At 40.2% G+C, this 24,458-nt stretch overlaps 2 protein-coding genes and 1 pseudogene across 2 annotated transcripts in view; all 3 read right to left on the bottom strand.

Moving 5' to 3' along the window:
* The window catches only part of LOC140922019 (putative ferric-chelate reductase 1), a 21,274-nt gene extending 11,047 nt beyond the window's left edge, over positions 1-10,227 (bottom strand). The window contains exons 1-10 of the mRNA XM_073372049.1: positions 10,062-10,227; positions 8,530-8,827; positions 8,321-8,358; positions 5,734-5,831; positions 4,920-5,031; positions 4,081-4,257; positions 3,499-3,597; positions 2,736-2,797; positions 860-945; positions 1-67 (exon numbers count right to left, since the gene is read on the bottom strand). The exon at positions 1-67 is cut by the window's left edge and continues 46 nt beyond it. Of these exons, the coding sequence (XP_073228150.1) occupies positions 1-67; positions 860-945; positions 2,736-2,797; positions 3,499-3,597; positions 4,081-4,257; positions 4,920-5,031; positions 5,734-5,831; positions 8,321-8,358; positions 8,530-8,827; positions 10,062-10,079 (1,055 nt within the window). The 5' untranslated portion in view covers positions 10,080-10,227. The remainder of the gene's footprint in view (positions 68-859; positions 946-2,735; positions 2,798-3,498; positions 3,598-4,080; positions 4,258-4,919; positions 5,032-5,733; positions 5,832-8,320; positions 8,359-8,529; positions 8,828-10,061) is intronic.
* Positions 6,675-7,841, bottom strand: LOC140921776 (uncharacterized; annotated as a pseudogene).
* Positions 10,228-15,093: 4,866 nt separating the features above from the next.
* Positions 15,094-24,458, bottom strand: part of LOC140922030 (putative ferric-chelate reductase 1) — a 28,966-nt gene continuing 19,601 nt past the window's right edge. Inside the window, exons 10-19 of the mRNA XM_073372063.1 lie at positions 24,110-24,229; positions 23,534-23,649; positions 22,727-22,807; positions 21,732-21,829; positions 21,579-21,637; positions 21,099-21,281; positions 20,338-20,376; positions 19,508-19,542; positions 17,722-17,876; positions 15,094-16,680 (exon numbers count right to left, since the gene is read on the bottom strand). Coding sequence (XP_073228164.1) covers positions 17,754-17,876; positions 19,508-19,542; positions 20,338-20,376; positions 21,099-21,281; positions 21,579-21,637; positions 21,732-21,829; positions 22,727-22,807; positions 23,534-23,649; positions 24,110-24,229 — 854 coding nt within the window. The 3' untranslated portion in view covers positions 15,094-16,680; positions 17,722-17,753. The remainder of the gene's footprint in view (positions 16,681-17,721; positions 17,877-19,507; positions 19,543-20,337; positions 20,377-21,098; positions 21,282-21,578; positions 21,638-21,731; positions 21,830-22,726; positions 22,808-23,533; positions 23,650-24,109; positions 24,230-24,458) is intronic.

Below are 24,458 nucleotides of genomic sequence, written 5' to 3'. Positions count from 1 at the left end.
GATATATCCACCCTTTCAGCAGTGAATGTTCGATTTCTTGAATGATACAGCCCACTTCCGGTAGCGGCTGAAAAGAAAATTCAACAAAAACACGTGAAAAGTAAAATGCTTTTAACGTAAACACTTGAAACAAACCTGTGGCAACATCAAGGGGGCATTTCAGGGTTTCCTCAAGCCTCTGTTTCAAAGCGAGGCTAAGCGCGAAGCTATTTATATGAAAAAGATTCTTTATTCTCATGCAAATAAAATTCATTTTCAAAAGAAAGGTTTCGCATTTGGTCTTCTCTTGAAAGTCAGAGCTTTTGGAACTAGGAAATGGCGTATGACCAAACTATTAACACAAACTTGAAGTTCGTTAGATAGCTGGCTATTTCCATTGCTAGTGTAGATGTCGACTTACGGAAGATTGCTGAGGGGTAAATCACGTAAAACACATCATGTATCATGGGTATTAGTAAAATTCAACAAGTCGTCTATTATCAATGCTGCGTTCTGATTGGTTGAGCTACTACTGGGCTATATGTTATAGCCCACTAGTAGCGAAAAGCGCCGGCTTTTGGGCGACAAAAAAGGATTGAAGTCTAGCTTTAACTAGCTAAAGTTGCTTCGTCTCGATATTTTTGACCAACTAGTTGGATTTTATTAAAACAATTATTCCGCTCGCCCTCATGGCCTCTGAGTCAATAGCTATTGACTCAGAGCCCATTCGTGCTCGAGGAATAATTGTTAATTATTCAGTGTGTTTCATTCTTTTGTATTACGTCATTTGGTCATCGCACACTTCCGGTCCGCATTACCAAGAAACTACCATTAACTACCATTAACACAAATATCGCTTAGGCAGATTATTAGTACGTACATGTCGGTCCATGAGAAAATAAAATATACCACTTCTTGGTCAGATCCCTGAAATAAGCCGCATTTGAAGTCATTTTACGAGTGACCCTGGAAAGAAAATAGTGAAAAATATTTATTATGCACTGGCAAACTGAAAGGGCAAACACAAACGGCTGGTCCAGTCGCTTAAAAGGTAGACAGCTCTCCTAACCGTATGCATATCTACAGAGCTGATAAGACGAATATATTGTATAAGAGCTAGTCAGTCTGGAATGATACTTGCAGTCAATAACAATTGCTTTAATTTCAACAACACTGACACTATCCCTAACCTATATGGTGAGAGAAGTTTAACGATGTATTTTCAAATACACCACGCACTTGGCGCCCGCGCTTCAGTCTTTCAAAGAGATTACGCTCGGTTGCCAAGACTTAACAAACGCGGATCGACTTCTGAATCAAAACAAAGCGTGTCCAGGCTTTTCTACAAGAAGTATACGGACAGAATTGACCAGAAACGACAAAAGACTAATTCAACGTGAGTACTTTACCTTTACTACACAAAATCTCCCCTTTATTTAGTCGAAACCCATGTTTCCTACAGCCATGGTCTAAGTTTACGTACGGTTGCAACTATTTTTGGGATCCTATGGGTGGGCAACCGTAGTTCTAAAAGGCCATTTTCGAGTTCCAAAAACTCTCACTTCCAAAACGAGGCTAAGTGCAAAAACTTTCTTCTGAAAATGAAATCTATTTGGATGAGAATAAAAAACGTTGACAGATCAATAGCTTCGCACTTAGCCTCGCTATGAAACAGAGGCTTAACGCAACTTGGAAATGGTCTATTGGTCGACAGCATCCAATATTACCCTTTGTTACCCTTCTTACCCTGTGTTACCCTTTTTACCCTTTGTTACCCTTGATACCCTGTGTTACCCTATGTTACCCTTTGTTACCCTTGTTACCCTTTGTTACCCTTGTTACAATTTGTTACCCTTGTTACCCTATGTTACCCTTGTTACCCTTGTTACCCTTTGTTACCCTTGTTACCCTTGTTACTCTTTGTTACCCTTGTTACCCTGTGTTACCCTTGTTACCCTTTGTTACCCTTGTTGCCCTATGTTACCCTCGTTACCCTATGTTACCCTATGTTACCCTTGTTACCTTTTGTTACCCTTGTTACCCTATGTTACCCTGTGTTACCCTGTGCTACCCTTGTTACCCTTTGTTACCCTTGTTACCTTTGTTACCCTTGTTACCCCTTGTTACCCTTTCTTACCCTTGTTACCCTTTGTTCCCCTGTGATCCCATGTCTTAACCTGTCTTACCCTTTGTTACCCTTTGTCCGTCTTAGAGATATGTCTGGCTTATAGAGAGCGGAGGTAACGTGAAACCAGTATTTTAAAGCTTAACCTATTCGTAATGAATACACGCGTTTGCTTAACTTGTTCAAAACAGCGAAAACTGGAAAATTGTGACAGAACACTAGACAAATAATTTTCTCATTGTGCAATAAAAGTCTATTGCAAGCAAACGTTTACGGTTTCGTGGTCTAAAAGCGTAACAGTATACACTCAGCGAACTGGAGCAAGAGCGCAAATTATTCAACATTTTACAATTTACTGTCATGTAAACGTAGAGCAACTACATTTCCGTTTTGAGGTATTTTTCACTTCATAAAGCACTTCCCAATTGTCTGTTGACGGTTTCAAAAACGTCCTTTGTCCGTCTTAGAAAGGTGTCCGTCTCATAGAGAGTATAGTCACAGTAAAATGACTGAAAAACAGCAGGGAAAAACACCACCTGTCCGTCTTATAGAGGTGTAACTAATAGAGAGTTGACAGTAAATTGTGTGGCGAATTAGCGTACCGAAATGCGCAGAGATTTTTTAAACTCACCTGCACTTGATTGTGCCATCCTCATACACTATCTTATTCAAAACAAGGTCGTGATTGCCAGCCTGAAACATTATATTTCGAGGTTAGCTAATTTAACTCTAAAATGTACACTTATATGGCGCTAACGCAGCCTAAGAAAGAAAAAAATACGTTTCAATCGAATGATGAAGAGCTACTTATGATCATGAATTCTACGACTGAACAAATGCAAAGGATGAAAAGTTGTAACTCGGAGTTTCACGCAGTAACCGTTAATCCTGTGCATTTGTCACCTGATATGGATTTTGCTCAGCATATTTTTTACATACCTCCTAAAATAGTTGAAGCAATATATTCTTTTTATCACGCATTCATTTTTATAGGTTCTATAAATATTTATACCACTGTCGTACAATTTCACTCACAGACGAAAAAATTGAGCGTTTTCACTCACGTGACCAGCATCTATGCAAACTTATTGGAACAAAAGAACCTGTTTAAATAAGAAAGGAGTTCAACTCCCAGAGGATCGATTAGTTTGGAACATAGCCGCAGGTTGTAGGTTAAGCAATTTCAGATAGTAAAATATCCTACCGACCATTCTTGGAAGTAAATGTAGCATGAAAAAAATTGCTTGGCACGGTAGACGAACAAAAGCAAAAATAGGAAAACCAATAGGGGTGATTGACGGAGATATTTGGAGGACAGTTAACCCCCCATTTTTTCTACAATCTCTACAATCTGTCACCTATTTCAGATAAACTAGCTTTATTAGTAACCTCACCAAAATTTGCCTGTCCATGCTGTGGCGACGCGAAGAATAATGACGTAATTCCACTGCGTCGTTTGCCATGGTGGCACACAGTATGCAATCCATTTTGTCCTTTAAGTCAATGAAACTTTATTTTACTTTATTATATTTCTAGAAAAAAAATGAGTGCACATGTATTGTTGGGGAAAACGTGCAAGTAGGAAAATTGAAGAAGACAAAGAACGACGACGACGACGACGACGAAGAAGAAGAAGAAGAAGAAGAAGAAGAAGAAGAAGAAGAAGAAGAAGGAGAAGAAGAAGAAGAAGAAGAAGAAGAAGAAGAAGAAGGAGAAGAAGAAGAAGAAGAAGAAGAAGAAGAAGAAGAAGAAGAAGAAGAAGAAGAAGAAGAAGAAGAATTACAAGAATAGTAGACGTAGTATTTGTTCAATTAACAAATGATATATTACAACGCAAACACTAGAAAACGTTTTTCAGCAATTGTTAAGTATCCAGACGAGTCATTCGTCATTTATGTCATGCAAGTGGGAATTGATTGTGGTCAGGGTTGGCGATGGTGAATTGTGCCGCTCTTCGTTACTGCTGTCACACCTACCATCTTTTGCTGCTCATTAAATGCAACTGAAACCCAGCGTTGCTTAGCACTCATTTCCATGAAAACATTTCCTCCAGAAACTTGATATGTAAACAGAAAATTACAGTCGTCACTTCCTCTGCAATCGGATGGAAGAGAGAAGCATCCTTTGGCCGTACCACATCCGGTTTTGTCAATCTGTAGAGAGAAAAAAAAGCTACTTCCTTCAGCTCTTCCTTTCAAAAAAACGTAAGACATTACTAACATTTGGGCCTGTGGACAAAATCTGCCGGTTTATTTTCTGGAGAACGTTCCTGTTTTAAGTAGAGTAGGATAGTATCTTCTGTGCACAACCATCTTGACGACCACGACTAATTTGCGTCCTCAATTTGTCTATTATAGACGAAGTTTCCTTAAGTTTAATTGTTAGGGGCCACCCACAAGTCCAAAAAGAGAAAGGCAGTTCTATCGTCGTCGAATAAGGTTCAGCTTCAAAGTAACACGTCGTGTCAGGAAATTGGACGTCGTAATTGTGCAGAAGACGGCGAAAAACTGTCGTCCTTCTGCAAGCTCCCTACTTTTCCAAGTGGCTGGCGCTTTGCAGTTTGTATTCTTCCTACTTTCCGTGCCATGACCAAGCCGCACCGGAAGAGGAGAAGCTGTGGGCGAAATTATCTTGTTTGAAAAATAAACGATCTTCTGCATAGCTTTCGCGATGTGTGCTACATGTATTTGCTAAGAACGTAATACCGCCCGTCTTGCGTAGACAGAACTGGAAACCACGCCAAAAGCAGACATGATCGTCTATAATGTGATACAAGGTATCGTTAATTTGACAGAGTTTGACCTGTTAGGCTTACCTGAAAACTCTCTGTAGATACCCCTCGTACTACATATTCAGCTGGAGGTCCGGTTATCACAGTTGATTTGACTTTCTCCCAATATGTTGTGTAGTTTTCAGTGATTGTCGCGCTGGAAATGAACATACGCAAGAAACAACTTTAAATGCATAAGCTTTCGCTAATGAACGACGCTTTTGGCACTTTTTTGATATTGCGGACGACGCCGGAACACGTAATGCAGTGTATGAAGGACCACACTAACACACCATCTCAACAACAATAAGACAATGAACACTGATTTATATGTTTTTGCCTGATATGTATTGATCTTATCTTCCCTGGCCCAAACGCAACGATCAGTCGAGCTGAAGACTCTGGCTTGGTAACCTAAATTATTTTGAGATCCAAGTTCATGCACAAGCCAGTACATTTTGTCGTTTTTTTAACTGCTAGTTTTGTCGAACTGCATGCAAAGGTATTTAGTTCAACCTATTAAGCTTTTGAATGTAAACATTACAGCAGAAAAAAAGAAAAACACTGAGCAGTATTCCGAGTCACCGAAAATTTTTGGGACTTGCTAGAAATGGGTCCATGCTCTCTGCAATCTATGCACAAAATTGTCCCAAAACCTAGCGCGGACGACGAAACCTGATTCTTCGTCCAATTTGTCAGCGACGATGAGGAGGAGGAGGAGGAGAAGGAGGAGGAGGAGGAGGAGGAGGAGGAGGAGGCGTAGCAGCGAAATTGCTCTCGCATTGCGTTTTCGCTTTACCTAGAAATTTTCAAAAATGTTTCTTTATCACAGCCTACCCCTATTAAAACTTAATCTTACAAAAAAATTATATCCCCAGCGCTCATCGTGGGAGCCTTCCATTTAAAATCGAGGGAAGTCCACTTCAGTTTTTTAGGATTGTTGTTCCCAACTGTATTCTGAAAAAGAAAACAATATTTTTTTCTCATGAACATTGATCATACATCCAGCTTAAGTAAACAACGACTATTAGTTACCTTTGAGTTACACTTGACTTTTGTCTTCGTGAAAAATGAAATTCACCCTTTGCAATTATTCTACGTTTTCACCAGAGTAATAGCTGGCTGTCTTTCAAGATGAACGTGTATTAAAAGACTTTCCAAATCCAAGATTTCCAGACCTGAGCCGTCGGTTCAAGTTGCAGATTACTACCAAATAGGTAACTTACTCGGCAGTGGCGGATCCAGGAGAGGGGACTTGGGGCACGGCCTCCCCCTTATTTTAAGACCAAACTGAGGCCAAAAGGGCCGAAAAAAATGTTTTTGGAGACCGGTCCCCCCCCCCCATTATCTAAGGGTCTGGATGAGAGCCCCCCTCCCTCCCTCCCCTTATCTCAAGGTCTGGATCCGGCACTGCTCGGGTCTAAGGGACCGGTCATTATTCATCGCCTGGGGGGGGTCGGAGGATTTTGGGCTAAACACGATGAAATTTAGCCGATCCCCCCTTTAAATGTTATTTTATTGAAGTGATCCCCCCTCATAACTATATATAACTTTCGTGATCCCCCCCCCCCCCCATGTCTTTGTACCCATATTCACCTTTCGACGTGTATATTTAGTGTTTTAAACGTTCATATACAGGTAGTATTTCTAACTATGATGTACTTACAGAATAATAAAGCCGTTATCGCGCAGTCTTTTTTTAAAAGTGTTTCTTGATCCGTGTCTTTTTCTAGTCTGGATCCAGACATCGGAATTCAGTTGACATACAAGCAATCTTGCTTAAAACTGCAAAGTGCTTGAAACTGCAATCAGTGCTTGAAACTGCAAAGTTACTTTTTTTAGAGTGCCAAATAGCAGTCCGCCAAGTCCCTATCAGCAGGTCATATTTAGCGACAATTCGGCCATCTGGAAGGGCTAGGATCGGCCACTGTTCCTGTCTCCTTTTTTATTTTCATCTATAGTGTAATAGATCAGCCTTTGTAGCTTTGTTCACATTTTTATAATTTTTTTTTGTTCGTTTTTTTGTTTGTTTTCTTTTTGTTTTCCTTTTTTTTTTTTCATCCAGTGTTTGCTTGTACAGTAACTTCAGCTATTTGTTCATCTGGTACAAAAGTTAAAACTGGCTTACGAACAGTTGACTGTTCATCAAGATCAGCAATGACAAGATCATCTTCGCTATCCTCGTCATCATCTAACTCCGTATCTGATTCTTCACTCTCTTCCTCACTGCTGGACAACTCATTCCCGTTGCCCGGACTTCTCTGTCGATAGTAATGGTAGCGAATTGCCTTTATCTTGTCCAGCTTTATACCAACAGTGGTCAGGCCATGTTCCTTAAGGTACCGGGTCGAGCTGTCTCACCTTCAGCTTTTCAACTTTGCCATTCTCAATAAGTATGCCCCACTGGTAGTCCTTGTATGTCAGTTCCTCTTCTAACCTTTTTTTCTCCTTAGCCTCTCTTGTTCCAATATCCTTCCTGATGTTGATATCATTTAGATGGCCTAGGTATTCAATGACATGCTTTTCCTCGACACTATAGGTTGCACAGAAAGCAGCGATGGTATTTGGATTGCCCGCAGAGATGGCGTTTTGTTCGTACAAGTCCTTCAGACATTTCCTCGGTTGATAATCGTCTGGAGCACGACCTGTTGTCGGCGTTTCGTACACATCCATAAAGTGCCCGGGATTTTGCTTGTCTGGCACAGGCTGAGGGATTCTTTCTGTTACTGGTCCCACCCATCTGTTGTTGGTACACCAGGAACAGAGTGTGGAGCTTGCATCGCTTTGCTTATTGCAGGCATCCCGACAAAATTCAAAAAAGAGCTCTCCTCGGACGTAGTGGTCCTCAATAAAACTCTCTATTTTACTAAGATATGCTGCACCGGGTATTTCGGCCTTACTGTTTTCTGAAGCATTTCGGTACGTATTTAACTCAAAAAAAAACAAACAAACACGCTTTTTACAATGTTTCAGTTATCAGAAGTTTATATAGTTCACAAATTAGAATTCACCTGTCATGTTTAAAGATGAATATTAGCTAAGTCATGAGCACGTTATAAAAGGAAAAATATAAAAGCGTTAAAACAAAGCTTTCTCGATATAAATTGAAATGCACACATTCGCCAGTGTGACAGACTTCCGTTTTTTAAATAAATTTGTGTTAGAACAAATTGAGATTGCAAATGCTATCATCTCCCAGCAGAATGGGCACATTTATGTTGTATGCTTTCAAACTGGCATTGTTCAAGCAGATTTGAGTGGTCCCCCCTCTGAATCCTTCAAAAATTTTCAGTGATCCCTCCCTTTTGGGCTCTCAGTTACGACTGATCCCCCCCTCTGTTCTCCTAAAAATCAAGTGATCCCCCCCAAAATCCTCCGACCCCCCCCCAGGTGATAAATAATGACCGGTCCCTAAACAAGCGCAATGACTGCAAATGACTTATTACCGTAGGGTCTCCTCCAGAGCAGAATACAAACTGAGCACCTAGGAAGCAAACAGATCGTTATAAAAAGAAAGTTATAAGAAGCTGTTAGAGAGTGAACCAACGAAACCGTTGCTTAAGGTTTGGCTTAATCCTGGGTTAAACTTAACCATCTTTCGAGGGAACGGGCCCAGATCTTTAAGTTGAATGGGAAAGGGAAATTTTCAACGCACCTTCTTCAGGAATTTCAGTGAATTTTCCAACTGGCCAAGCCACTGAGCTGTTCATGCCACGAGCTTGCAAAATGAATCCATTGAATTTCTGTGATCCCAATCCACTGATAGTCACTGTAAGGCTTTCGTTTGTGGAATAAGAATTTCGGGACACAGAGATGTTGTAAGGTGATGGGCTTAATTGCGCCTTGGTGTGATGGTGTGGCTCCATGGTCTCGCACGTGCTCAGTGGCGGACCTTCAGAAAAGGCCCATAGCTGGGTCATGCGCAGAAGGACAAGAAATGCAACCTGGAATGACTAAAACATAAGAAAAATTTTAGTTAACAATTATTCCACGAGTGCACGTTGGATGTGAGATGGTACAATACAACAATACAGTAATTTATTTACCCACGTTAACCCCTAAGAGCACAGGTGCTCGTTCAAAATAGATAGATATGACAACAAGGCGCGTAGCAGATATCCAACCAGCGTAAGTGGAATAATTGTTTTATTAAAAACGCCCACAAAATATCGAGAATTCTTCGCGACTTAATTTGTAAACTAACCGATTTTCAGCTTGAGCAGACGCGTACAGTTACCATATTTGAAGAGCATGGTATAATGGCTCATATACTATGATAGCTAAGCCAATCAGAGCTCTAGAATTGCATTATCTAATGGTTCAGTTTTTAATAATTCAAATTAACTCTGAAGGATTATAAAAATGATAGAATTGCTGAAACTCAGCTTTCGACAACTTGAGCCTGTTTTGCTATTGTACATTTAGCTGTCTTACTAGCAAAGACACATATTAACATATTTGCCTCAAGGACATAATATTTTGCATTTTTCATTGCTGATATTTCCGCAGATATCAGTTCTTGTAAAGAGCCTAACGTTGTACTGTTTATTCAGGTTGCTGAACCCTTCTCTCAACTTTTGTGAACGTGACGAAATCTATGGGGCAGCCAAGTTTATCCACCTTAATCTGTGCATGCTTGTGCTTATGTTTTCATTTGACACAAGACATTTTAGTAGCGCTTAACCCCAGAGTGAAAGCAACTTACGCAATTTTTGTGAAAAATAGCTGACCTGTTCGTCGTTTCTTGGGTAGCTTTGGTCTGAACAATCCATAGCACTTATGACACACACATGACAACTCAAATACATTTGAATAATCAAAATTTGAAGCAAAGATAATGAAAAAATTATGTAGGACGGAATATAATAAGACAAACGATTCCCACAATTACATACACTAGATACGTAGATACAGTAGATATACCTGCTGCTCATACATGTCATGCCATTAGTGTCAATAAGAAGAATAAGGATTCCCCCCGGAAACGTATAAAGAAAGAAGAATCTTTTGTGAAACATATTTTGTTCGGCAGTTGTCTCTTGCAACGATCGAGATTCCATGTATCGAAAAGCGATCTCTGTGTTTCATACTTTGCGGAAGTAAAAATCTAATCCTCATAACTCGAGGGTCGCAGCGTCTTTCTGTTCAATAGTCAAGAGATCCAATGATACTAAGAATGAAAATTACCTCAAACCTGGTGTTCATGATCCTTTGAAGATTTCTCAAAGAGGGAGGCAAAAGAGGCGACCAGCCTGGTTCAGACGGCAAACGAATCAAGAACTCTCGCTACAAGGAGGAAGTGCCTTGAACCGCTTGAGAATCACGGTAAACAAAGATCCTTTGTAGCAGCTCAACCGGTAGAGGTGTAGTGTTTATTTCCGGATCCATTGTACAAATTACGGTTTGCACGTGATAATTTTCTTCCTTATTATGGATGGTTTTCACAGTGACGTCATCACATTGTAAAGTTTTAAGAATTCTTATTTACACTAGGTTGAAGATAAACAACAAATAAATCTTTGCACGAGTTTCCATTCCCGTCACGTTTCATTTCGAGAACTTCCTGGTTTTCAAAGTGCGTGACACCAAAATAGGAATGCTGTCTCGTTGAAAAAAAGTTTCTCCTCTTGACTTTCAGCAGTCTAACCATTTCAAATATTAGGAGACATGTTTATGCGCACGTATGTTAGTTCTCCAGTGAAAATAAAGAGCTTTTATAGAAAAAGTGAACTCGAGATGTTTTTGTTCATTCCCGGCGGCCATAACTGTACACCAATATGGCGTCTCCATACAAAGCTCTACAAAGGTGCGTGAAACGTTTCGGCAAATTACTCTCAAACTATGGTCCATAAAGACCTGAGACTTGGAAAAACTGTTTATACATTAGTCTTTTATAACATCCATTTTCTTGGCTTCTTCCACTGGACGGTTTCCAATTTACTTTTTTTTTGTTGCGTGACAGCGAAAGCGATCTATAGGAGGCTAATGGGGATGTGCCGCTGGATGGGGTCGCATTTTCACGACTGGTTTGACTATAATGGGGTCGCATTTTCGATAGAGTTACCAGCATGGGGTCGCACATTTTCGGATTTTCGCGGTAAGATAGGTCTTCATATTTATGGATATTTATGGTTAGCAAACGTACAAGAATGTTTGTATTGTAGGTGAAACGTAAACTGTTCTTCATTCAATTTAAAAAATGGGTCAATTCATTTTAGAATAATTTTTAGGATAAGGTTAAGATACATAAATAGAAAGTGACTAAGGTGGGATCGCCAAAATTACTTTTGCCCAAAAGTGACTAAAATGGGGTCTGAAATTCGCCACACAATAGACTCTAATGTAGTCTTCCCCGCAGCCGTTTTTTGAATGTGACGGTTGCGTGACATCCAAAAAACGGCTGCTAGGGAGACTAACTATAATGGGGTAGGGGCTAAAATTCACCCAAGCCCCCCCCGGGTTTTCTACTCACTCCTACCTTTTCTTTCTATACTTCTGCCTGGAGAAAGAATTTCCCACCGCACCGAAAATTTCAAAACTGTCGTTTACTCAATACAAACTTGTAAGGGAAGCGTCAAGCAACATAGAAGTGGAATTCTACTTAAATTCCGCACGTAAAAGGATGAAACGGCGCCTCCTTTGCTAACCGGGATACTTACAGCGGAACTTAGCCTGCGTAGCAAGCGTTTCCGCGCGAATTCGCCGAGAAAAGTTGGGACGACAGCAAAGAAAAAAAGGAATGACGGGGGAGGGGGAGGGGAAAGCAGGAAACGCTTGCCCGCAAACTCCACGATTTTGAAAAACTTCCTCTTCTCCCCTTCCCCTCCCACTTCCACCTTGTTTTTTTTCGCTCCCGCTCTAACTTTCGCGCCGTAACTCGATTGGAAACGGTTGCTACGCAGGCTAAGCGGAACTTGGCACTCACTGTCATATTCGAATCAAACGATATGCGAAAATAGAAGCTGAAATGTGAGGTTCATGGTCGGTTTAGCTCTGATTTTTTTGTGACAGGATTGAACCCAGGAGTCATTTCATGAGTAAGTTGAGCACGATCGTCGGAGTGAACATAGTCCCGAATAGGACTGTTGTTGTTGACAATGACTGACGTTTCGACAACCTGTGCGGTAGTCATCTTCAGACTCAAAGTGATTTGTACCACTTCAGTTGATGGTACTTGTTAATAGGGACGGTAAGAATGCGCAAAGGTTGATTCTCAAATCATTCGAGGTCATTTGCAGCCAGGAGGGAATGGATGCGTACCGGCTTGTACCGGCTTTAAACCCTACGATCCAAATTTGAATTCTCATTTGTTGCCCCTATTCATTTCCCACAGAAGCAGTGGGGAGAAGTTGATAAAATATTAAGCAAATTCATCTTGTGTGATCATGTCCGCGAGTCTCATGACCACTGTGTTTTACAAAGCATTGATATTAGAAGGAGAAACTTGATGCTGATCACTCTTAGGGCTTGAAGGGTTAATAGAACTGAGGTTCTCCTCTCTGTGGACGGCATACAACCAGAACTGTCTAACGTGTATGGACCACCTTTGGTAGTGGTGGAGGTATAGGATATCAAAATTGTGGAAATGTTTACCAGATACGAGGAACGAGGTTGCAAAACTTATTTAACTTTTAAACTAAAGTTAAATCTCTAAATCGTTAGAATTATGCAAACTCTCGCAATTTCAGATTTTACGCTCGATAATTTTTAATTTACCGAAATTGTAATGTGGGAGGGAATTCTTACTTCAAATTTCGATTTCGAGTTTTAGAGAATGTGTGGTGCACCTTGGGAATCTGGCCATATGCTTGTCCATTTCCGGGTACAGAGTCTGTTTGTGATGATTTATACCCAACCCTCCCACATCTGCCCTATTTTTACTGGGCTGCCTGTGCGCCCAGTCATAAAATGGGCTTTCGGTCGTCGGTGTCAAAAAGTGGTCTCCCAGGGGAGGGAAGACACGAGGGTCTGGTACCGAGAAACGATGTTTTCACAAATGGTTTCATATGAGTTTCTCTTGCACGGAGCCTTGCACGGATACTTTTTGTACCTTGCCTGCGCTCCCCCTGAAAAACCCACAAGGCGTTGCGAACCTGAAGAAAGCTATTTGCCTTGTTCGAAGCGATTCTACCATGGGAGTCACTCTATAATTTTTTTATTGTTCAAGTTTAAGTCAGTTAGATGATGTTGGCGCCGGGAAACTCAGAGAAATGCTCGCGTTGCATTCAAACCGACATGCCGTTCACAGTAGGTTTACACTAAAAGATGGCTGTGAGCGTCAGGTTTGGAACGCCGTGGCCGCTTCGTGAACTCAAAGAGAGAATTATCGATCGATGTAGTACATGACCAATTAAGAAGCACAATTTATGAGCAAAGTATTTCACCAGTTGACGACACTATGGCTGAAGACTTGATTGTAAGCCTTCGTAGTCAGTGAAGCGAACAACTCAGTTGCCGATGAATGGCACTACGCACGTCCATGAGCGAGAGACGTGACAACTTTACCATGTTAGAAGACTGGCTTTTCCTTTAGATATTTCCTTCTATTTAATGCAACACACGCCACTTTGGAGGTCTAAATTTCGGATACTGAGTATAAAGAAGATACGGACAAAAATAGGGACTCTGAGAATTTCGCACACAAGTTTAAAGCTTCTCCGGGACATCCCATCCGGGAGCTTCACAGAGAGCGACTTGAGGAAAATAGGAGCTATTACTGACAAGGTTTGGTGACTGAGTAGAGCATACAAGTGTAGCCCACGTCGAGGTTTCAGGGGATTTGGTTTTGTTTGTATCTGTATCTTGCTAAGCTTTTGTCATTAAATTTGTACATGATCTTGTGATCACAATTCTGTGTTTTCGCCCATTCAGAAAGCACGCTATATTGATGTCAGCATTAGTGAGTTTCAGAAACATGCCTTTGAAAGTTTTCAGCTCTCGTGATGTTTCTTGATATTTCTTTTAGCATTTTATGGAGATGTAAACTGAAGTCACCGCAAAATGGAAACTTAAAAAAGCGTATAATCCATTTATCTCGAAACATAACACACATGACTTATACGACCTTTATTTTCGTAAAGGTGTTTTGAATACAAACGAACACAGTCAATGTGAGGGGCAAAAACAGCATTAATTTAATATAAATGAACCATAGGGTTTTAACTAATATAAGGGTCAATTATTGTACATTGAGATGAATCGCTTGAAAAGAGAGACTTCGCTTGAAGATGTGATCAGAAGTAAACAAAGGCATAATAGTGCGTCACGTTCAGTCTTTTTAATATCCAAGGAGTCACTGTGAATAGTGTTTCCATATTGTTTAGCTGGCACAAAAACTTCGGACGAGTTATAAAGCGGCATAGTTATCTTCCATGAAGAAAACTTCGTCTTGGGTGAGACAAACAGAACTGGAGCGAATTCTTAACTCGCATCGGTATCAGGTAAAAAATATGTTATCGATCGTTTCATCTATTTTAATACATTGTTTGAAGTGCGTGCTGGTGAACGCAACATGCGAGCGAGAAATCTTTAAACTTTTTTAGGTCTCAAAATGCAAAGGATTTTATTCCTTTAAGTTAGAGAAAAATACCATGAGGAAAATCTTAAAACTGAATATTTTTCATCTTGTGGAAAAAATAGTGCGTTTTCTTGTAGACTGTGGACCGCAAATTAGGATCGCACTTTTCACAAACATGCGAATTCTGAAGTTCAGAAGCCAACCGACGATTGCGTTTTTCGCTGCTGTCAATCATCTTAACGGACCTCTTAGGAAACAAAAGTTTACTTCACGGGTTCAAAAGGTCATGGTTTGTGATTTGTGGATTTCGATCCGTTTTGTGTGTTTCTCTGTTTCAAGGTTCGTTGCTTGTGATCGTAATTATGATTGACGGCAACGATAAACACAATTGTGAAGGTGCCTTTTGAACTTCAGAGTTCGCATGATTGTGAAAAGCGCAGCAAAGTCTCCGTGCAGTGAGTGAGGCCCCTGGATCAGGCGGGATCAATGGGCAGTTAACTGTCTGTTTTAGTATACTTCTGGTTTTCATACAATACAATATTTCTGTCTAATGTAAATCAGCTCAGTCTGTCGCATTTTATGCTCGTAGAACGACAACAATTTTTGGGATTTCCAGTTACGTCAAATTAGTCATGTTATACTGTCACGCTATATTTTGGGGCACAGAGGGATTGGGGGAGGGGTACGTGGAAATAACGCAAATTGTTTTAATGGCTAACTTGTTTATTTTTATTCATAATGGTGGAATTTAAAAGTTATTATACAACCCCCACTTAAAAATGGTACTCTTTTTTTTTGGTTACGAAAGTCTTTCAAAAGGGTACAATGTTCTGAATGAGTTTATGTTTCAGTCTCACATGAGATTCTGTTGCATGCAATGGTTGCCAAGAAGGTTTTATGGTAGCCTGAGTGTGTATAGTCGCCCCCTCCCTTCAGAAAAAATAGCCCCTTGGCAGCCCAGTTAAAAATCGCCTTTCGGCGATTCTTGTTCCTTATAAAACATCCGGTTGATAAGTGTAAAGTAAAATTACATTGTATTCTACTAAATTTTGCACGCATGTGAATCGAATAGCGCTTATTATGTTCAAGAACTTCACGGAATTCGACGATCATCGATCATGACTATGAAGGTCCTCGAATTTAAATTAACATTCCACAAGGATCTACAATCGAAACCTCCAGTAGAGATTTCTTGTTTTTGTCGTCATGAATTATTTATGAGTTGATAAAGAGGATTTCATTTCAAAGAGCGAAGTCATTAAAGAGGAATGTTTCTATCACCGACCAATGGGAAGATAGCGACGTGTTTTCCTTGTGAAAACAAGTCTGTTTGCAATAAAATACAGAGCGCACTCACACAAGAATGCCAAAAAAAAAAGGATCGGAAAAAATGCTTTTTTATGCTCTTGGTTTTTAACAAGTAAAACATTACTGTTATAGTAATGGCATTAACAATTCTGTTGTTATTCGTGCTCGTTTACACAGAGATAATCTAAGGATCGGTTACATAAAAAATGAAATAGATGAACATAAATATGCTTCAATACTATCTTGTCTTGCTTACATATACAAAGCACAGGCTGTTCAAGGACAACCACGCCTGGCTTGTAACGAAGGTAGACATCAAAGAGTTAATAAAAAGAAACAAAAAGCAAACTGCGGTGATAAACATAAGGAAATATCACCGCATTTCTGGAAAGAAAAAAAAGACTTTGACTTCACGTTACCCTAATCACTAATCAGCAGAGTCTCTTTTATCTTGCAATGGGTATCCGACCGTCCTCTTGCCAAAATTTGGAAATGGTCCCATTTCATGTTACGACCAGACTCTGCTGATTAGGAATTTACAACCTTCCCTAAATTAAAAGGAAAAACTTTACTTTTTTTTTCATTTGCATGCTTTTTTTATAATTTTATCTTTTGTTTCTTTAATTAGTTACTTATTCTACATTTAAATTTCTGTTGTTATTCAACGGTTTAGTACTTCTGAAGATGTACGTTGGAACATGCGAAACTTCAAGTTTAAGTCTTTTTTCTTTCCAGAAATACGTTTATATTTCCTTTTGTTTATCACCGGAGTTTGCTTTTTGTTTCTTCTTAAGATAAGATGGCCAAAAAATAAATTATCTACAACTGAGTTAATAAAAGTTTCCACTATATCTAAAAATACAATTAACAGCAGAACAATAATTCCCTCTTCAACTGAGTACATGCTCAACTCTTATTAACCGGGTTTCTAATTATCTCTCGGAATGAGGAAATGTAACTCTCTCCTCCTGCAGAAGAAACCTGAAATAACGAAATACAACGTAATGCGATTAATTTATCATCGGATCAATTTAGGGTTCTGCGAAACTACCAACCTACCCCTCCCCTACGCCATCATTTTGCCCTAAGTGAGAAGTAAGTGTTAATGTTAGCTTAGGGGAGGGGTAGGTGAGCAGTTTCCCAAAGACCTTAATTGATCCTTATTATCAATACCAAGTTTTTTCTATTGTTAAACACAATACGAAAGGATCAATACAGCCGTCTATCCTCGCATCTAGCGGCGAGGAGCGACGAGAGACGGCGGTATTCGCTGCGTCGGTTAACACCAGAGGTCCCCTTTGGAAGGGGTGTTGGGATGACAATATTATGAACATGCCCTCCTGGGTATTTGTTACAGCGGACTCCATGACTCACAAAGGTTAATAATAATAATAATAATAATAATAATAATAATAATAATAATAATAATAATAATAATAATAATAATAATAATAATAATAATAATAATCGTTATAAAGGAAGTTCTCGTCACATTAAGTGGTTTTGAGGAAGGTCCTCTGACTAAGATTAAATAATACTTAAACTACTAATAACAATCAAATCTAAAAAGCTAGTGGTTACAAAGTTAAAAGGCTAAAAAGGCTACATGACTAAAAAAATTACTATCAGACTAAAAGATTAACTATCATGAAAATTCAAAGGCTAACGACTTAAAGGATAAAATGAAAATTTTACAAACTACAATATTTGGCCCTTAAGTCCAGTTCAAAAACTTTACAAGGCATGGGTTTCGTTAAAAGATTGGGGAGATCAGAGTTCTCCAGTCACCACGTTCAGTTTTCAGATTTTGAAATCCAGGTAAGTATCTTTTTCTTGTGTTATGTCCATGCAAGTCTCACAAGGTTATTGAGCGTTTACCGGATTCGAGAAGCTAGTTCGTCTAGTTTTCTTTATTGCACACTCTCCGAATCTTACACTCTCATCTCGAAGAAACACCATGGAGTAGCACAAAGCTATGTTCCATTATTATGTTAACATCAGTTAACAGAGGAAAAAACATACATTATCGCCATACAACTGTTCAGTGCCTTGTTTCAATGATCGTGGCCTTCTCCTCCCGCTTCTGCAACCGCTATCAGCACTACAAGTGCGATCACTATACCGGTTACAAGGAGAACTGAAAAGCCCAGCATGAGACGGCGGAGAGATACCGCAAGCTGAAAAAATAACAGAGAAGAATGAAATAAGGTTAATACTACTCGCGCGTGTCAAGCTGGAGAAAGAGATTCCAGGAACTAGAGATCTACTAACAAACGACTTAAAAGTGATCAAAAACTGCTACTGATCGACCAAGTTTCCCCACAGGCTAAGGTAACCTTGTCTTTTTCTACATGAACATACCAATTAGTGCAACTGCGCCCCTGTCATTGTGAGAGCTTGCCGGAGAAACAACTGACAGGAAACGCTCAAAATAGCGTACTTACTGTTGGACTTCAGATGGTAATGGTGTCGATTTGCTGTGCGGGACTATGAAGGTGATGTTACACGAGACGATTCGCAACGACGACTTTAGCGCAACGCAGCGTTGCAACATTGTTTCGAATAGTTACAACATTGTTCCAACATTTCAACGATGTGTTGCGCTAAAAATCGTCGTTGCGAATCGTCCCGTATCACATCACCTTAAGAAGCCAGAGTGATTATAACTGATTACTGCATTTCGAACCTTACTCATGGTTGGTGCCAACAAACACACGTGCGATTCGAAATGCAATAATTGGCAGGTTAAGGAAAGACGACACGACGACAATGACGTAGGCGCTCGGAAATTAAAAAGCTTGACCAAAGGCACAGCGGCAAATTGGGCACAGGAAGTCGCGATCAGGCCTTTCCACGCGTCTTCCCGTCGTCAACTGAAGTTCCGTTTTGTTGCTAAATCACTCTATTCACTAACAACCACTGTGCTACTAATAGTCCCGCAGTAAGTTGTCAAAACGTCGTGATCAATAACAAGTAATCGACTAGCCCAAGACAAACGATGTCCATTGGACAGTGGAACTAATATGGTGTCCTTCATGGCGCAGTTCTCTTCTTTAACATGGAGCAACAATAAGAATTTAGATCCTAATAGAGCGGTTTTCATTTGAGTGTCTCGAAAAGTAATTGGTTTTGCACTTTCTACACGATGCGATTGGCTTAAAAGATTCGCGCCACCTTTTCATCCAATCAGAAGTAAAACCAAGCCAATTGTGACGCGCTCGCATGCATTTTCCCGCGCTTTGCGTCAGCCACATGTAATTACTTCGAGTTTTGATTGGTTCAATGTATTGTCTGTGTCCTATGTGATTGGCCAGAGTAATTACTTTGGTTTTGGTTTTACGACACTCAAACGAAAACCACTCATTACTTTATTCATAAGCCACCGTTTTCGATCCTACAGCAGTGGCGGAACCAGACCTTCAGATAAGGGAGGGGCCCGGTCATCCAGACTCTGAGATAAGAGCGGGGGCCCGGTCTCAAAACAAATATTTTCGGCCCTTCAGGCCTTAGTTTAGTCTAAATATAAGGGGGGGGGCAGGCCCCCCGGGCCCCTCCCCTGGATCCGCCACTGTACAGTCATAGTGATAACCTTACTAATTAGCCTGTATACAGTCGCACCTTCCTCTCAGAAAAAAAATCATAGAAGGGGATTTTTCTGAGGGGATGGGGCGGCTGCACAGGCTACCCACTAATTAATTTACATGTAAACTCAAAAGTACAAATAAATAAAACAGACTGCAGGTATCCCAAGGAGACTTCCGAAATGACAAAAGTAGAGTATACATAACTGAGCAAACTTTGTACAAACCTCTCCCTCCGACTGCTCCACCTGAACATGACCACCTTTTAAACGAAAGCAAAAAAAAATATCCATGAGCATAATCTTTTCAAATCTTTTCTATATTGCTGCCTAGTTTCCAGGCATCGCGCGCTTTCAGAGTAAAGACTAGCCAAGCGACGGCACATTCCATAATGCTCCAAAACCGATTAGAAACCAAGAGGACTATTTCGTATTCGCTTTTCCCTAAAGCCTAATCTACCCTGTTTCCTACAGAAATACGACGCGCGAATCTTTTGCTTATTCGTTTATTTGTGTCTGCAGCGCAGCGCGCATGCAAACCTCTTTTATATTCATTACGCGCAGCCAAGATGCCTAAAATGTAAGTGTTCCAAGACAAAAACAACAGAGAAATTAGAAACTTAGTTGGGTGGCATCATCACATAAACAGCTATAATAATTGAATTTCTTACGCTGCAGTGTGATTTGATGTCAAGTTTTATAAGCCTATTGGCAAAAAAGAGCTCTGGCCAGCATTTAGTAAATTATGGATTTGACACGCTAGATTATTCCAAGTGTGCTAGCTCAGGTTTGCTGGCAGTTGGGAAAAACTTGCTTCTTATTCGAAATTTCTTTACTTGGCGAAATACAATCCCTTGAACGCAAGCAAGAGGACTAAAGCTCTACATTAAGTATTTTACTATTATTTGTTATCAACAAGATGATGTGGATTAACATTAATCATCAAAGCAGAGAGTTTGATTAATAATAGGAGAGAAGAAAACGCTTAGATGATTAGCACAAGTTAGCAATTACATTACATCATGCCATTGTTATCACTTATTGTCAGGAAATTTTACCTCCAGGTTTGTTAGCATCTACTGTTACCAGTTTCATGGCTAAGTGATAAGGGTTAAAATACACAAATGAGTATAAGTTACGTAGTTTTTGAAATATAGTCTAGTATATATTGTACTTAGTATAATGTAAGGGGGGAGGTGGTTAGTATAAATTATGTACTTTTGAAAAACAGCGTGTGACAGAAAACCAAGGACTAATAGCTGCGTTCCGTGCCTTTGAAGTACCTTGCTGGAGTTTGAAAACTGCGATACGAACCCTTTTCTTTGTAGTCTGCTCGGTAGAGAGGAGCGTAGCGTCACGACACAAAGAACGGCCGTGAAGGAGACTATTTTTTTTGGAAAAGAGTTTTAGTTTAAAGTCATAAAACGCAAAGACAAACCTAACGTTAAGAGGGAAAACAGATTGAGTCGCTGAACGTTAGCTGTGACGTCAGACGTCACGCTCTATGGAGGTGACAGCCTTGATCTCGGGGTCCTCTCTTCTTCTTGCTCAAAAAAAAAGGGGGGGGGGAGAGAGGAACTGGGAACGAGGTTAGGCAGCTGGGCCTTTTACGATTTGAATTTTCTGCGTTCTGTTTTGATCGTTATTTTTAGGTCGTTTGGCCTTAATTGCATCTCCTCGATAGGAGATTAGGTCGTCACGCAACCGTTCTAATTTTAGAAAGAAGCGTTGTGTGACGTCCCAAACAAAAGCATGCATTAAGAGATAAGAGTACCCCCTCCCTCCAACCGATTGCTACACAGCCATTAACCGGACTCACCCTCTTTCTCTCCTGTCATGGTGAAACTTGCCGTCTTGTGGTCCCTCTTCTTACAGGAAAGGTAGATATCAAAGGCAATCACGAATGCCACGCCCACGCAGTAGACAATCATGGCGTACAGAGGGGAATTATCCAAACCTAACTCATCCTTATAAATGCAAATACCAAGAAACACGGTGACCACTGAAAGAGGTAAAAACAACAACAACAACAACATGTTACAGCGAAATGCTGAAATGACGTCTGAGGAACGCACGCAAAAATTCCATAACGACAACGTGTCGCACATACAAATTGAGAGTTTGATTAAAAATCAAAGCATTTTCCATTTTATTAATTCTCATTACCCTTCTCTTGATTGTGTATCGATATTGTCAGGAGAAAATTTATGTTGGTCACTATTGGACCTTAGATTGATAAAGAGTGATAAAACTTGTCCTAGGGGTGATAGGGTTAAAGATCTATTGGAGGATATCGTACCAGCCAATATAAGAGCGAAGATTCCACCAGCACGGTGCGCCCAGTTAAAAAGGTATCGACTGCAAGGAAGAAAGAGAATAATCAGTGAGCAATAACAAATCAATAGCTCTTACAACGTCTCTGAATTCTACGAACGTAATGAAGAATACATACTTGTCATCTTCAGGGTGGGGTCGGAATGCCGCCGCGATTGGCTGAATGACAGAAAGGACCAGTACAATAATTCCAGTGATAGGGTGAGCACCAGGCATCTGACGGTAAAAAAAAAAAAAAAAATTTTCAAAACCTTTTTTTTGTTAATCGAGAGGCAAGAAGTTTTGCCACAGTTCCTACGAAGTTCAGTTCAGCGCCTCAGACCCAACTTTTCTTTTTGACACATCGAAGGTAGAATATGGGCCTTCTTCGTCTAAACGTCTGAAAGTTGTTTTCGTTTTCCAGTTGACCAACGGGAAGCAGCAAATTGGGAGATTAATGAATACGAAAATTGAACTGTTTTCTTTTATTTTCTTTATGTAAACTGCTTCAAGAATACTGTTTGCAAAACGCATGTACTGTCCTCAAGGCCACTGATATTGAAACTTAGAACTGGAAATTCTGTAGATAGGCTTGTTTTTTTCGGCGAAAGAGCTGTATCTATAAATAACCTGAAAGACTTACACGCTGTGCATCCACGCCTGATTGAACGAAGAGATGGAGGCTCTCTTGTGTGACGGTTTCCGTTTTTTTTTAATTTAGCACGTTTCCACAATGGGGAAAAATTTCCAGGATCATTAGGTTTAGCATGGGCGTAGCTAGGGGGGGGGGGGGCTGGGGTGCCCGTGACCCCCCCTTGGTAGGCCTTCTTTTGAGCAAACAACCTACAATATTCAGGTGGCGAAAACGCCATGACAATATCTTGGCCGTAAAACCCATTGTTGAAAAGCCCACTCTTTTAACATTTGTTTTTTTGTAAAGTATTTTCGTCAACGGCTCTTGCCTTTAGTTAATATGGGCCTTCATGCCGCGATAATACAACGGAGCCCGCTGATACACGAGGGAGAGCAGCGGTATAAACCATATATAGTCGGCGATCCCCGGATGGTGTCCCTGCTGTGACCCCCCCTTTGAAAAATCCTGGCTACGCCCCTGTTTAGTATTATAATTCTTACCCAATGTCCCGCGTAAACAAAAATGAGGATAATACCAACAATCGTCACCAAGACTGTGGAGATCATCAAGATTCGGTGAAACTAGCAAAGAGTAAAATAAATAGACATTTTGACAACGGCAAATTAGAGTGGAACCTCGATATAAAGAAGGGCCAAGGGACTAGCAATATTTGTTCGCTATAACGAGGTTTCGTTATATCTACTTTTCTTTTCATATATTTTGCTGTTACTGGTGTAAAGAAAATAGTTTGTTCTACCGAGAACTTCGTTATATAGAGGTTCCACTGTATACAGACGCCCCTTAGGCTCGACACGAAAACACCAACGACGAGAAAAAAAAACCGTGACGTTGTTTCCGAGGTTTAGATCGTGCATTAGCAAAAAAAAAAGTTACAACAATCAAGATGGCCACGGGGAAATGGCAACTGCAATAGAACAGGCACCATGGCAATAGAGCAATCGCGATTGCAACATGTATATATCTAACAACCGCACTAAACCGTCTTATCGCTTTAGAGCAATTTTGATCGAGGTGGAGCAATCGGTGGTCGCAAAACTTGCGATATAAGTAATTAACCGTGCACGCGCTTGCCACTTCACCCTTTTTTGAAAGCCCCAAAATATCCACTTACAATTTCTCCTGACTGATTTCAACAAAGAAATCAAAGAACAAAGTTGTTTTCGTTTGGTGATCACTTCACTAATTTTCGTTACTTCTGTTGATTGTGTATTGGTATTGTAAGGAGAAACTTTTTGTTGGTTATTATAAAAAACGAGAAAGATACAATGATCTTTACCATATCTTACCGTAAACCAGACTTTAGTGCCCAACAGTTCTTTGTCACCAAATGCTACCCTCGTAAAGCGAGCCATAAAGATTCCAATGGAGGCAAACCCTATCCAAGCGATTACCATTAAACATCCTAAAAAGACAAGCAATACAAAGTTATAGTGGAGCTCTCTCGCGCGCGAAGCGTGCGCAGCGCAGCGCCATGGGTAAGAAAATTTGGTTATCTATGTATCCAAGAAATTTTGGTTCTAAACATAGTTGGGAGATATGTTCTGACATAAGATAAATAAGTATGACTCTCATTAGCGAGTCCGCCTCCGAGAAATTAATGATATTTTCTTATATGGTGCTTATAAAGAGCTTAAGATCCCAGAGAAGAGTTACTAAGATTAACTAGATTTTTCAATCTTTAAATTCACTCACAGAACATGGGCAAATTTAGGTTTTTAGCTACACAACATCACACAACTGAGATGTACAGATGTACCTGAGAAGGGGTATAGTGATGCGCACTGTTAAGTTAGAAAGAGCGTCTCTTATATCCGAATTACGGATTCACAATGATTCCATAATATATACTCTAAACAGCTCACCATGTGCTTTCATCAAAGTGGAGTCTTTCTTTTCTCCGGTAAGCACCACAACTTCAGCAACCTCGACCTTCTGTGGACTTGTGTTAGGCGATGGAGGGTGCTTACCGATCGTATCACCACCTTCAAACAAAAAAGAAGAGATAAAAACCTACTAGAGAGCTTTAGATCTGAGACGAGGACGACTAAGAGAACGAGATTTTCTTAACACTAAGTAGGCTTTTGTACATTATGCTTTTGTTTCCGGACTATTATACTACTACATGAGAAATTTCTGCAATTTGATTGGCTTTGAAATACCTACATGTCAAAATTTCAAACCTTTTGGGGGTAGTAGTATAAACAAATAATA

This window comes from Porites lutea, chromosome 12 (genome assembly GCF_958299795.1).
Source record: "Porites lutea chromosome 12, jaPorLute2.1, whole genome shotgun sequence".
NCBI lineage: Eukaryota > Metazoa > Cnidaria > Anthozoa > Scleractinia > Poritidae > Porites > Porites lutea.
The sequence above is the reverse complement of the archived record's forward strand: the minus strand, read 5'-3'. Positions and strand labels throughout refer to the sequence as shown.